The following is a 15,507-nucleotide window of genomic DNA, read 5'->3' on the forward strand; positions in this document are numbered from 1 at the left end:
ATAAGATAAATAAACTATGGAAAGATGTTGTAATCGATATAACCTAACTTCGAATCATACGAATACAGTGTATTTATAAAAGGAAATGTTAAGTAATCAGTTCTCACCTAACACATCAGCAGCGGCAAATGTTTCCCTTCAAGGACGAGATGCTCCTTCCCTCGTGCATACCGCTATCTTTCCTTCGCTCCCTATTTCCTTCGCTGGAACAGCCCAGTGCATGCTAGGCTCTGCTCAGCAAGGTCCCACTCTCTCTCCTCAATCGATAACATTACGTCACTGCCCCGCGCGACCAGTGTATACTCTCAGAGAGCTTCCCTGGGCTGTTCGTTCACATAGAAACTCAAAGATAGAATGATTGGGTTGCCACCTAGCGACATTATATATAATGTCTCATGCCTCGAGCAATTTGTGCAAATTGTATCTCCTTCAGCTCTTCGGCTCTTAATTAAAAATCAAAATAGAAAACAAAACCAGTCCAAATATTTCATCGTTACAAATGACACTGCTGCCACAACTTATTTTGTATTTTTATGGATATATGATAAACAATATATATATATATTTTTTATTAAAGTTTATAAATCTGTAATATAACTCTGTCTGAAGGTAGAACACATTTGCATGTTATGGTAAAGTTTTTTACAGAATGGCTACACCGACATTTTACAATTGTATTAAAAGTATGCTGCGGCTGGGAAGTTATTTAAGTTCAGTTCTCTGTTTAAGATATTCTTCCCATGTTTCCAACAGTTGATAGAAGACCCCGCCTTTGAATATTTTCACGCGGTGGTTGGCTCTTTCGGTTGGGGGATGTGCAAGGTGAGGGCGGGGGGTTGGGTGAGCGTGAAACTAGGCGGGACAAATGGTCCTCAAACTTATTTTACTCACTCCAGTTTAACTCCGTTTACAGTGTAACTTTTGAGTGATTTAGCAGGTCGTTTGGTTCCAAAATTACATGGGATATTGACAACATTTCTATAATTTTTTTTTGTATCAACTAGAACGGATTTTCTAAAATCATGGATGCCTTTTAGTTGCTTGGCTTTACAAGGGGATGTGAACAAGAATTTGAGCGGAGGCGCATATTTACCTGTGCTATAGTAGGGTACGTAATGAACATTATATATATTTGTATTCTTAATTTCTATTTATGGGACTGCCAGTCAGGTCATATTCACCAAATGTAGCTACAATTGCTATCTAACTACTGTGTAGTACCTACAGCATTTGTTGGAGTCTGGTGAGCAAAGTGTTAACCCGCGCCTTACTGTACTGTACTGTGGCTAGCTGGTAAGCTAATGTTAGCGATTGCTTTTAAATTGCATGGGGTGTTATGTACTTATTATGTTGCGTTTCTTATATTACATTTCATATGTCTCTTCATAAAAAAAATCGTATTTGTGACTTGTTGTAGCTAGTTTTCTACACAAGACATAGCTCGCTTGCTTTATACATGTAAATACATCTAGCCAGATAGAAATAGGGGGCAGTGGTGACATTAACCCGCGCGCGCAATAGCTGGTTAAAACTAATGGAAAAGGACAATCTATCTCGACATGTTTAGTTAACAAATCTATTCATTCCGACTTGCCTTTGTGCAGTATAAGCTGTGTAAAGTGAACAAGTTAACCGTATTTTCCTTCTATTCAATGTTTCATGTTTTGTCATTGGAATGTATGTGGACATTCCGCGCCAATATTTAAAAAAATATTTACCTGCGCGGGACAGTCCAAATTTCCTTGAGGTCATCTCCCGCTTCATTCTTATTGGTTACTATTCCTTTAATAGGCGTGCCTTTGAACTCGTTTCGCTTGAGTATTCGATAAAATGCATGTCAGTTACCGCAATGCATCAACTTTAATAAATGATTACATTTGATTTAAAACCTTCGCTTCAGAATCAAATCTTCGTCTAGCTATTCAACCAAGAAAATAAGCTATTGGTCAGCGTAACTACGACAGTATTATTTTATTGAAGCCTAACTACTATGTTCTCACCGAACAAATATAATGCACTTTTAAAAAAGGGACTATATTTTGTGAATCAATAAACTACTGTACATCGGTCAGCTTGTTACCTAACAGTGGAGTTGGTTTGCTGTACTCTAACATTTAAGTTAGCAAACTAGTAGCTAGCTAGCTTTACCATTTTCGTTAGCTGTTAATATCAGTCATAAAATCTGTGTTTGATTAAATGTAGGTGGAAAATGTCAAGCGCTTTGTCTGAGTCCCAACATCTGAGACAAAAAGCACAAACCACCATCTCTAACCACAAGGTTAGTAGAAGCTATTAATAGATAACTTTCTCAGTGGTTTATATTGTGTTTATGTTCACGGGCATATGACTGTTTTATAACTAAATCTAACCATGACATCCATTAGGCTTAAAACAATCTTAAATATTTACTTTCTCCAATAGGGTAATGTTTTTGCAGAGCCACAAGCCCTGGCAAAATCACCAAGGAAAGCTTCTAACCAAAACACTGTAACAGAGATCCAATCCAACATGGGGCCCCTTACCACCCCCACTAAAGGAACTGGTGGAACTGGTGAGCCCTGGACCCCAACCTCTAATTTGAAAATGCTGATAAGCGCTGCCAGCCCTGAGATCAGGAACAGAGAGAAGGAGCTGTGTGTGGACGAGGGAGGGAATGCCGTCGACTCGTCACAGGTAAAACAATGGTATCCACCTAAACACACACACACACAAGTTAGTATGCAGCTTAGACCCTAGGCATATATTTATTGCCATTTCATCTTTTTCCTTTTCACCTGTAGGATTGTGAGCTCGGAGAAGAAGTGGAAAAACAGATCAGCAGGAAGGAGAAGAGTCTCGGTTTACTCTGTCACAAGTTCCTGGCTCGCTACCCTGATTACCCCAACTTGGCCCTCAATAATGACATCAGTCTTGATGATGTTGCCACGGAGCTCAGTATGTTTTTAATACTATTCCTGTTTTATTCCTATTTCATATAAAAAAATATTTTAGTTTCCCCATTTTTCTAAAAATATTTTAGTTTCCCCTTTTTTCTGTTATGTACTATTCACAATTATGGTTGTGCCTCAATGCAGCAACCCTTTGAGTCGAAGATCAAGACAAGCACATTTCCATATATCTTTGGGCTTTATGTCACACTGCTCGCTCAGCCATGGCGTATCGGCTGGTATATTATCCCTGGGTGGAAAGCTATTGAGCTTTCCTTCTACCCCAAATGGTCCTGAGCTAATTTGAACCACCATCTGTGGAACCCCCAGCTAGTCAGTATGCCGCAGCCAGGATTTTAACTCCTATATGCAATGGTGCAGCTGTATTGCGAGTTATTGACTTATTCAACTGTGCCACACACCTTAGATTTTCAAATATTGTTTTTTATAGTACAATATGCAGCACGTATTCCCACAGTCCTATATGCTGGTGATGTAAGTACGCGGTTACAAACCATAAAAAAACACAAACCACTTTGATTCTCTTAATTTGGCTTGTTTTCTCTTCTGTTTGAACAGACGTGGAGCGCAGGCGCATCTACGACATCATGAATGTTCTGGAGAGCCTTCACATGGTCAGCCGGCTGGCCAAGAACCGCTACACGTGGCACGGGCGCGCCAACCTGCCGCAGACCCTGGCTAAGCTTCGTCAGGTGGGCGAGGAGCACCGCTATGGGCAACAGATGCAGCTGATCCGCCAGCGCAGCCTTGAAAAGGAGTTTGATTCAGACAGCGAGGAGAAGGAGAACGAGGACGAGGCAGAGGGTGGAAAGCATGGCCAGAAAGAGATGTTCTTCGTGGAGCTCCCTGGGGTAGAGTTTAAAGCAGGTGAGGTGTTTTAAAACATGTATTATTGGTTCAATTGAACAATAATGTCCTGGCCATGATTACAAATACAAACATTTGTCCTTTGAACTCCTGTTCAAACATGTTGTCTCCAGTATTTGACATTGCACACTTTAGAAGACAGTTTTCAAAATGTTCTTTTCATTTTTGCTATTTTCCACATGATAAAATAGAAAATTCAGACATATGAACTATCATCTATCAATCATGTAGCAACCAAAAAATTGTTAAACAGACCAAAACCTTTCATATTGTAGATTCTTCTAAGGAGGCACCCTTTTCCTTGATGACAGCTTTACACACTCTTTGCGTTCTCTCAACAAGCCTTCATGAGGTAGTCACCAGGAATGTGTTTCAATTTACAGGTGTGCCTTGTTAAAAGTTAATTTGTGGAATTTCTTTCCTTAATGCTTCCTAAAGGAAGACCCAGTGTTTCCTCTGCTGCAGAGATACCTTAATTGGAGTTACCAGCCTCAGAAATCAGCAATTAACTGCAACACAAATTGCAACCCAAATAAATGCTGCAATCTGTAACAGACATATCTGAACTTCACCTTTCCAGAGGAGACAGTGTGGATCAGGCCTTCATAATTGAATTGCTGCAAAGAAACAGCTACTGATTAACACCAATAAGGAGAGACTTGCTTGGGCCACGATGCACACAAAATTACCATTAGTCGGGTGCAACAGAAATATGAGATGTTTGGTTCCAACCTCGGATGTCTTTGTGAGACGCAGAGTGACTGGATATTCTCAGCTTGTGTGGTTCCCACGGTGAGGCATAGAGGAAATGGTGAAGGGGTGCTTTGCTGCCGACACTTTAGGTCATTTATTTAGAATTCGTTTAAAGAAGGCACCCTCGACAAGCATGGCTACCACAACCTTCCCATCTGGTTTACACTTAGTTGAACTAGCATTTGTTAGTGGGATAAAATAAAGAAATACCCTTGAAGGAGTAGGTGTCCAAACCTTTGACTAGGGATGGGTACCATTTTTTTTAAATATTTCAGCTCCTAATTTTGGTACCAAATTCATACGCAGAACAAAGTCTAGACAGAAAAGTCCTATTGCATGTAGTTTATAACATGACTTTGCATCTGTTTTTGTAACTTCCGTGTGCAACCACATTGGTTGGAGAATGTTTTGCTCAATCGTTGTTAAGTCAAACAAAATGCAGCCAGACTTTAGATCCACACAACATACTGCTCAAATAAACCTACTGTAGCTACTATACCAGTTATACCCGCACAAGTTATCAACACTTCCATTAGCCAGCACCGGAGTTCTGGCTTGCTACTGGTTGTAGAGCAAGTGGCCCAGCCAGTAACTATCTCTGTCAACTTGTGCATGTTCAACAAGCCCCAAGCCCCGTCAAATAACGAGTTTAAGAAATGGGTTATCATGAAGCACACCCTTTTTATTTTATATTTAACAAAGCATTCCCCTTGGAACCAACATTTGGAACAGAATTTTAAAGAGCATGTCAGTGGTAATCGGTTCTAACAGGATCTGGTCAGTACCCAGCCCTACTTTCGATTGGTACTGTATAACTTTTTTTATAGCGTTAAATTGAGTATTTGACATGTAATAAACCTGATATTCCCCTCTGTCCAAATCAGCATCAGTGAACAGCAGAAAAGACAAGTCTCTGAGGGTGATGAGCCAGAAGTTTGTCATGCTGTTCCTGGTGTCCACACCAAGGCTGGTCAGTCTAGATGTGGCTGCCAGGATCCTAATCGGTGAAGACCAGGTTGGCGACCAGGACAAGAGCAAATTCAAGAGTGAGTATGGATGCTGTGAGGCAAAGTGATCTTATATGTGTTACAGAATTACCAACTACCAGATATTTAAGCACATTACTAGCTAGAACACACTTTTTTATGGGGGAAAAAGTTTCTGCAACGGGTACGATTCGCTCAAGTATGTTAATAACTTACTATGCGTTCTGTCTGCAGTAAGTCTTATAGTGTGTCTTTGTTTGCAGCCAAGGTCCGCAGGCTGTATGACATAGCCAACGTGCTGCGGAGCCTGAAGCTGATTGAGAAGGTCCACGTAACCGAAGAGAGAGGGAGGAAGCCGGCCTTCGAGTGGACGGGACCTGAGGATTTCCCTGATGTGAAAGGTAGGTCCTCGTTATGCCACACTTCCCTCCCATACATATACTGTAAAAATGGAAAGTCTTCAAAACGCAGCCAACGTTTAATCTGTTTTATGGAGGATGTGATTTAATGTTCAACTGAATTTTATATTAAATGAATAGGACTCCATGTTACCATTAAACCATACCTCAACCAGTTCACCAGACTGAATCTTGTGTTTCAATTCAGACACTGCAGGCACTACAACCATCACCAAAAGGAGCCTTGAGTCCCGTGCGTCTGTGGAGAACTGTGCCAAAAACCTCTTCTCCTCTCCAGGGAGCAAACGCAGCTTCACCCGCCACCCCTCCCTAATCAAACTGGCCAAGAGCATCCAGGATGACCGGCGCAAGATTAACTCTGCTCCCACCAGCCCGGTTAAAGGTAAGCACTAGGAGGTATTCCAGGAGATGTGTTTCTCTTTTTTGTTGTTTATGTTTTAGTGCCTAAATTGGCTGTTCTGGTTTGTTTCTTTTCAGTTGATTCATCGAGTAGTGAGTTTTTTCCCACAAAAATGGCCCAACTAGCAGCCATCTGTAAAATCCAGCTTGACCAGCAATCTAAGAGGTAAGCACTACCTGATTGTCTTTGCATTATGGTATCCTTTAGTATTGTGGATGAACCTGTTTACTTTTTAACGGCATTGGGAAAACATCTCAGACTGTCAAATAGTACAACAAGTCTTGTCTTGTTACAGAGTTATTGACAGAACTCCTGAGCCCTGTGTTACTGATGCGATGACCAAGGCCATGTCCGTAAACACCGAGCTTGAACAACAGAAACCTGCTAAAACCCCAGAAGCACCCCAGCCAGCAGTATTAACGCCCACGGAACCCCCTGCCAGCACCATCCACCTCACCCCGCAGGCACCCTTCACAACCCAGCCTATGTCCTTTCACCCATCCCAGTGTTCGCCGCTCATTCCTGTGCTGCTACCCCAACACCAAGGAAGCGGATCCTACACCATCTACATGCACCCTTCCTCCTTCAAGCCACACTCCCTGGCCAGGCCTCAACCGACCAGCCTCGCTGTGCGCTCCATGACCTTTGAGGAAAAGACAGGACGCAGCCCCAGTGATGTCCCAGGCCACTCGCCTGCAGCGAACCAGCTGCTCACCGGAAGCCCCTTGGGACTTAAACGCATGTGTTCAGAGAGATCTTCTGAGGGAAGCCCCTCAAAAGCCAAGAGGATAGATCCGAACACCAGAGTAAGACCTGTGTTTTGATCTCTAGTTCTGCTCAGCTAGACCTACTCTAACCAGAATGTGAGATGAGAAACGTTGACGATGTTGAAATATTCCCAATAGGTAGCATTCAGGGTGTTTGGGGATAACAGAAAGGTTGCTTGTTCTAGTACCTGAGCCGACCTGCTCAAAAAGCTGTTGATATGTCTTTGATGTAAACGTATAGAAACCTGTTATGTGGTTACACTCCTACATAGCTAACCCACATTGGTTCTTTCTTCTGGTGCTCCAGGACACGTCCCCTAAGCTGTGCGAGATCCTCCAAGCTCGTCTGAAGGCGCGACGCAGGGGTCTTCTCTCGAACAGGCCCTCGTCCCGGGCCCTTCACCTGGAACCGGAGTTCGTCAACACCCCAGGAAGCTCGGCGGCAGCAGTCAATCAAACACTGGAGCAGAGCCTAGAGACCTTCCTGGAGAAGGAGGAGAAAGTTGCCACGTGGGACGGCGAGGCCGGGCTCACGCCAGTCAGAGCGATCCCGCTGACTCCACAGCCGCTACACACAGAGGTAAACGCACCCCCAAGACACATATATATATATATATATATATATATATATATATATATATATATATATATATATATATATATATATATATATATACACACACACAAGGTGAAACTGGTGATGCATCGATCGATTCCATCAATCAGTCAATTTTCTTGGGTGATTAAGTAGTTGAGTGTAGGTTATTAGTTGCCTCAGGAGTCAGGGTTTGTAAAAGTAGCGCCTAATACGCTATGTTTGTCACCAGGTGTGGGTTGCTGCCTCTCCAAACAGACTTAAATGTGTGCGCTACAATTTTTGTTTATTATGGATACATACATATATCAATGGTAGTATTACAGGGTTGACCATGGGAAGAGGCCGTCTTCGATAAATGATGGTTGACAGCCGTTGACATTCCATTGTTGAGGTAGGTTTTTGTCTGTCGTGTTGACAAGTAAGCACAACAATTATGGACAATAACAGTGCTAGAACATACTAAAAATTAATGTGTCTTCTCCAACCTTTTCGGATATGAGAGCTACTTTTAAGAAATTAAATATGTGGTAAGCCACTTTATATCATTTCTTTGCATTGAGTCAGGCACATCTTTCTCTCCCCTACAACTTCTCCCTAGGTCTTTATTGTAAAAGAGGAAGTATTGCACTCCATTTTCCAGTCAGTCAGTATATAAACTCATCTTAAATGGGGCCCTATAAATTCTGTAGTTAAACTTCTAGGGCCCTGTGATATCTGTAAAAAAAAAAATCAAAATTCATTTTTTTCCGTTAAATTTTTTCTGAATTCTGTGTTTTACAATTTACTCTAATTTAAATAAATAAATAGTGTCTAATAATGTGAAGGATAATATTTTAACAACTGAATATGATATGACAGTAGATTTGTAATGATGCCACACAACATTACACTATTTTTTTTATCTAGGCATGTTATTTCAATTTCAAGTGTAAACACAATATAGATACAGGCATAGTTGGCTAGATGGAGAGGCAGACATTAAGCTGCTGACATTATGCATCACTCTATTTCACCACGATAGATCATCTTTTGGAATATCACATTGCAGAATGGAAATGTATGCTATTGCAATTATATAATAATAAGCTGTTCATATGTTGGTCAAACACACAGGGTAGGTGTGAGTTTGATCGAGGCTGCTCTCATTTTCGGGCAATGCTTCTCCCTGTATGCAATTCTTCTTCAGAACGGACTTATCTTTCCTAGCTTTTCTAGGGGGATGTCGGACGGCACACACAGCCACAAATTACTGAATAAATTCTCGTCTTCAATCTGCTTGTGCGCCTGCACAAGTACTGGTCGTTTGAAGAGGTGTGCTCTGGCTAACACAGTGCTTTCCCTTGTCCTTCACATGGGCTTTAGACTAAGTGATTGCCTCTTTTTACAGGTCCAATCAATTGCATGTTGACAGAATTAGCAAAACAGCTTATCGCCTGACTTTTAATACTGGCTATTGCTCGGCTCTGAATTTTGTGGTTGAGATCGATTTATTTTTAATTTTTGAAGGCTTCCAAATGTTTCTCGATGTGACAGCCAAATTGTGAGGTGACGTATGGGTCCCACCCCTTCTGGGTCTACTCTGTTATTTTACAATTATGAAAATGTTTAGGTTGCTACAATAATTAGGCCTACTTTCGATTATTTTTAAATACATTTCAGAATTTTCACGAAAAAAAAAATTCAGTCAGCATTTTCCACATTGCGGAAATCGTAGGCCCCTACACTTTTTGGAGAATCCCAATTTACATTTGTAGATGTTCTATAGATAGTGGTACTACTATCAGAAAATGTTTTTAGGTTTTCCCAAATTCAGTTTCCTCAATTGTATTTTTCCTGGTTTATCAAGCCAATAATGGTTGGGAAAATGTCTGATGCTTTGATTAGACTTCAGCTGACAGCCTGAAATGTCTGACACGTGCAAGGTTTGTTTATGAGATTTTGCAGTGGAACACATGAAAACTGCATTTACTTCAGAATTGTTCCGCAGGCTACATTACATTATATTATCGCCGCTGGTCTCAATAAAGTGGGCGCAACGAGGTGACAGCATTTGTTTTCCCTATGCCCTTCACCCTACTCACCTGTGAAGATCTCAGAGGGGTTTGCGTGTTCAAGCAGTCTAGTAAAAGCTTGACCTGGCTCTGATAGGGTAGACGCAAGATCCACCATATTACTTAAATAAGTCGATCAAGATCTTCACAAGAGCACGGGGTGTAGGGCTTAGGGTCGTAGAACTGTGTTCATCCCAATGAGGTAGTTCTAGCAACAGCCTAAGCTAGGCTATGATTGGCTTGTTCAGTTGTGCAGTGCATTATGATTTCAGTACTTATTTGTGTCAGTAGTTACAAGCTATGAATTAAAACAGAAGAAACACCATAACCACTCAAGTGTTGGTTTTCTGGGTAAAAATTGGTAACTTTGCACGTGTGAAAATGTTTGCGCATCTACATTTTTGTCACACTGTTGAGTCCTGGCATTGTGGGTACGCAATGCATTTTTCGAATGCCTACATAATTATTTTTAACGGACAAAGCGGGTATGCGGTGTGCATTTAAATGGGACTGGTATTCTTCCTCCCATATTCCTGTATCAAATGTGTTGTGTGAGGCTGCATTTGCAGTGGGAGGGCGCTATACTGTTGGCAGGCAGAAGTGAACTGGATTTGTTTGGAAATGACCCTGTTGCAATTGGATATATAAAATAAGGTAACTATAATAATTGCTGAGCGGTTCCAGAGCCAAGTGGGAGACAGATCTTTTTTCTCTTTTGGATCATTTGTCTGACAACCAATACTTTTCAGTAATTGTATTCACCTGGTCCAAAAGTGTTTGTAGTTAGTTGACTGATTCCCTGGCTTTGTATACAATTAAATAAAAAGTGGAATAAGGATCTTCTACATATGATCTGTACATTTGTTTTCTAAAGGTTACTTTCAGTGAACACGAAAAAAATAATCTGGTTTAAGACTACAGTCACAATATTGTGTTCATAAGGATTGCTAGTTGCACGTTAGCGATAGTTGTTCAAATAGTTTACCCAGATAGTAAAATATAAAATCACTCTGTGGCCTGTATGATTTCAATCCTTTATATTGCGTTATTCCTGACAATTGCTCCATGCACACACCTCACCCTTTTTTTGGGGAGGGGTATTACTGAACAGGAATTTCAGTTGACCCCAACTTTTATAAACAGTTGATTTTGGATGCTGTATGTGTCTAACTTTAAATAACAGTTGTATTTCTCCTTTTCTCTCCCATTGCTCTGTCTAAGACTCTGATCCCCACGTGCTACCTGATCCCCATCTCCCAGCAGTCTCTTTTCAGCTACAAAGACTCCCACAGCACAGAGAGCAGCAAGGCCTCTGTGTCCACCTACAACCTCTACCACACACCCACTGCAGGTATACACACCTTTCTACAATTATTGACACGCCCTCACAAATGATTGACTCCCAGGGAAGTCTGTTCATCAGCTAGATCTTACACTCAAAACTCAAGTTTTCAATGAGTGAAGATTGTTCAAAGAAAAGACAGTGGTCATTAGAAATTAATATTTAATTCAAAGGCATGCTTACCGCCATTACAGGCATTCCTGCATGTAGTACTCCATGTACTAAAGATAACAGCTCTGAGCAATCTTTGATGAGGTGGGAGAACACATAGTAAAGGATTTAAGACCAATAAAGAAACATCCTTCAGAGTACTTTTTCCTCAATTTCCTCCCTGTACAGGTTTTTAATGTGATTAGCTTAGGGGATTGTGATGGCCATTGCAAAAGCTTGATCTCGTTATCATGGCACCTGTCATTAATGCACGTGAGGAGCGAATGCTGGCCCGTGTGATCCAATCCAACAGACAAGCTACTGTAGCTCAAATTGCTGAAAAGGTTCATGCTGGTACTTATAGAAAGGTGTCAGAACACACAGTGCATTGCAGTTTGTTGCGTATGGGGCTGCGTAGTCACAGACCAGTCAGGGTGCCCATGTTGACCCCTGTCCCATGCTGAAAGTGCCTGCAATGGGCACGTGGGCATCAGAACTGGACCACGGAGCAATGGAAGAAGGTGGTCTGGTCTGATGAATCATGCTTTCTTCTACATCACGTGGATGGCTGGGTGTGTGCGCGTCGCTTACCTAGAGAACACATGGCACCAGGATGCATTATGGGAAGGAGGCAAGCCGGCGGAGGCAGTGTGATGCTTTGGGCAATGTTCTGCTGGGAAACCTTGGGTCCTGCCATTCATGTGGATGTTACTTTGACACGTACCACCTACCTACGCATTGTTGCAGACCAGGTGCACCCTTTCATGGCAACAGTATTCCCTGATGGCATTGGCCTCTTTCAGCAGGATAATGTGCCTTGACACAAAGCAAAAATGGTTCAGGAATGGTTTGAGGAACACAACAACGAGTTCAAGGTGTTGACTTGGCCTCCAAATTCCCCAGATCTAAATCCAGTCGAGCATTTCTGGGATGTGCTGGACAAACAGGTCGGATTTTGGTGCCAGATACCACAGCACACCTTCAGAGGTCTAGTGGAGTCCATGCCTTGACGGGTCAGGGCAGTTTTTGTGTAATATTAGGCAGGTGGTCATAATGTTATGGCTGATTAGTGTGTCTTTTACTGTTTTCTTTTTTTCTCTGAATGTCCTACTGTATTTTAACAGAAAATAAAATGTAAAACCTGTATTAGCTATTTAAAAGTTTAAATGGTGGACAGTAATTCCAATGTACTATTTCCGATACTTTACACACGCTGAATTTATTTTCCTACTAATTAAAATCAGTAATTGCATCATTAGTGCCATTCATGCCAAATAGAGTTTTCCCATTCTGAAAGTGAGGTTTTGTAACAATTGGAATGCAAGGCTGTTAATAATGTCTTCTGTCTCCTTCCCAGGTTCTGGATCTCCCCCGGTTCAGGATTACACCCCGACCAGCATCCATCGCCCCACCTCCGCCTCGCCTTTCCCTACCCAGGGCCACCGCTTCAACAGTCCCAGCCCTGCCATCCTTAACTTCACCCTTCAGAACCTTGGCCTCATCCCCGGGCCTGGTTCTGGGCCTGCTAACAGTCCCGGCATTGCCCAGACCCCGGAGCCCCCCTGCTCCATACACAGTCCCTTGCCTCCGCATCTGGGCCTGCAGCAGAGGGGCGGCATGGTCTTCATTAAACCAATGTCCCCGGTGCCGGTCCAAAACCAGATGATCGGACAAGGCGGTCAACCACTAACTCTAGTCAGCCTTCAGCAGGTGAGATTTGTTCCTTGTGTTACACACCATTTCACACGCCATTAAACTCCATTATACCCTCCCAATTCGCTCTTGTGTGTTAGTTAAGTGCATGTGTAAACTGCCTCCCGATGATATAAACTCTGCATGATATTGATAGAAAACACCCTTTTATTGTTTTTTGTCTGCCAACTTAATCATCTGTCGTCGTCTTTCTCTGCGCCTTTCTCAGATGACCACGCCCAAAGGGACGGCCCTCCCCCAGCACAGTTTCTTCCACACACCCGTTTCCCTCTCACCGCTGGCTAGCGTCGTCCCCACCACCCCAACCGGCCCTGGACACACACTGCCGGCCGGTGCCAAACCTGTTTACATCCCTCAGAGAAAGTTGGAGGTGACCACTCAGGATACCTAAAGACTGCTGCTACACAACTTGTGTGTGTCTTTACATGTTTGTGTGTGTTTCTGCATGGATTTCTACATTCTGTCTTATTTTTAGAGGGTAATGTCAGTTGAGTGATTTTGTGTTGGCTCCAAAGGATTTAATCCTGAAACTAGCCGATTTGGTAATTCAATACGCACAGACAAGACAACAAAGTATCTGAACGTGGTGCAGAATCTCCACACTGAAACGGCCTCCTGTCACTGCTAGCTCTAAATATAACTCTGACTGAGAGACCAGTGGTGGTCTAATCACCAAACCTAAATACTCTTTACCTTAGGGTTTTAAAGAGATGCCATGTGCTGGATATTACCATGTAATACTACTACAGGATGCTTTGTTACCAGTCTGTGTGGAAATATGACTGGGGATCATAAACCAGTTGGTATTAAACTGGGAAGGGATTCCATAGATAAAATATTACATTGTCTAAGTCTGTATTATTTCAGTTTTAAAGGTTTCATTGACAATGTGTACAATGCTGGGTGAGCATTCCTCTGAGAACATTTGTGAATATCTTCATTTCAACATGTCACTGAGAAGAACTACAATGTATACTCAGAACACTGTGGTGCACCTAACTTACAAAAACTTGTACTCGAAGTATTGTTGATCTGTATGAATGTGTGTAAGGAAATCCTGGTAAGATTGCTGAGATTACAATTTTGCACTGTGTAAATGGATAACTGTTAGCCATAAAAAGCCAAAGTGTATGTGATGAAATTGTAAGAGATGAATGTATGCAATGGATTCCTAACCAAGGCTGATCAGGCAATTGTAATTGGAGCTCACTTTATAGGGAATGGACTTTCAGCATTACATTAATTTCTGATGTCATAGAATGTAAAATGATAAATAAACTATTATCTGTTCATGTATACTGTTGATAAATACACAACTAATGATATGTTGCTTTCTTTTTGAATTAGTGAGTAGTAGAGATCGAAATTGATATAGAGTTGCTAATCCTTATTTAAAACATTTGAACAAAAAGCCTGTATAAAATGAACATATGAGGTAAGGAGCTATATCTTATGCAAATCAATATGGTTTTTATACTGAAACAATTGCTAGAGATATAAGTATTATATATATTTTTAAAGACCAGTGTCTAAATTATGGACACCGCTAAGGATCCTTATGAATAAAATAAGAAATTAAATCTGTACTAACATTCAAATTTTTTAAGTACGTCAGAGACTGTTTTCTCGCCTTCCATTTGCTTGCTACTACCATGGTATAATCAGTAGATAACGTAAAATACATTTGTCATCTACAACCATGGGGAATGGCAAAAAACTAAAAAATGAATGGAAACAAATAATTAAAATATCATGCATTTGTTACAAAAATAACAAAATCTAGTTATAAACCAGGTTTGAATGCTGAATGTTGATTGGATAAAGGTTGTATGAGTGTATACCATCGGTTTGACATCACATCATTTACTGTTCTTTTTGTGTTGGTAACTTGTTTACATGAACAGTAAAGCATCTTTTTGAGTTTGTTTCCAATGTACCATAGCAAAGCGCTGTATCCATGTATGGTATTATGTAAAACAATTAGAGAAAGACAATGTGTATACAACCACGTTTCCCAAAATGTGGAATGTTGTGTAAAATGTAAAGAAAAACAGAATGCAATGATGTGCAAATAATTTATACCCTATAGTCAATAGAAAATAGTACAAAGACAACATCGTATTTTGAAACTGAGAAATTTTTCTTGAAAAATACATGCCCACTTTGAATTTGATGCCAGCAACACGTTTCAAAAAAGCTGGGACATGGGCAACAAAAGACTGGAAAAGTTGTGTATTACAAAAAAAAAAAAAACCTGGTGGAATGTCTCACAACTAATTAGGTCAATCACGATGGGTTTGCTTGCTTGAAATACAAGGGTGACAATATGAATTATTTTATGATTTGATTTCTAGGTAAATTGTTATCATTTGAGAAACATACAGTAGCTTATTTTAATTCTCTGTTTTATACAGATATATTTTGTGATCTTTATGAGTGCCAGTTATGTTTGGTGGCTTTGGTGTATACCTTTTCCAACCAATTTCCAAGACACCTATAGACATATTTTATTC

The 15,507-nt window shown here is 41.1% G+C and overlaps 1 protein-coding gene across 1 annotated transcript; it reads left to right on the forward strand.

Moving 5' to 3' along the window:
* The first annotated feature begins 863 nt into the window (after positions 1 to 863).
* On the forward strand, positions 864 to 14,290 carry e2f8 (E2F transcription factor 8). The gene is made up of 14 exons (XM_010901166.3): positions 864 to 1,108; positions 2,203 to 2,278; positions 2,422 to 2,673; positions 2,781 to 2,934; positions 3,507 to 3,815; positions 5,453 to 5,614; positions 5,818 to 5,955; positions 6,161 to 6,355; positions 6,451 to 6,538; positions 6,669 to 7,179; positions 7,448 to 7,720; positions 11,011 to 11,140; positions 12,639 to 12,991; positions 13,203 to 14,290. Exons 2-14 carry the CDS (start codon positions 2,210 to 2,212, stop codon positions 13,383 to 13,385), a joined length of 2,817 nt encoding a protein of 938 aa, XP_010899468.2. The 5' UTR covers positions 864 to 1,108; positions 2,203 to 2,209; the 3' UTR covers positions 13,386 to 14,290.
* The last annotated feature ends 1,217 nt before the right edge of the window (positions 14,291 to 15,507 follow it).

Source organism: Esox lucius, chromosome 2 (genome assembly GCF_011004845.1).
Source record: "Esox lucius isolate fEsoLuc1 chromosome 2, fEsoLuc1.pri, whole genome shotgun sequence".
NCBI classification, from domain to species: Eukaryota; Metazoa; Chordata; class Actinopteri; order Esociformes; family Esocidae; genus Esox; species Esox lucius.

Coding starts and splice junctions, on each gene's coding strand:
- e2f8 (XM_010901166.3), top strand. CDS start 2,210: ATGTCAAGCGCTTTGTCTGAGTCCCAACATCTGAGACAAAAAGCACAA. Junction 2,279..2,421: donor CCACCATCTCTAACCACAAG/GTTAGTAGAAGC, acceptor TTTCTCCAATAG/GGTAATGTTTTTGCAGAGCC. Junction 3,816..5,452: donor TGGGGTAGAGTTTAAAGCAG/GTGAGGTGTTTT, acceptor TGTCCAAATCAG/CATCAGTGAACAGCAGAAAA.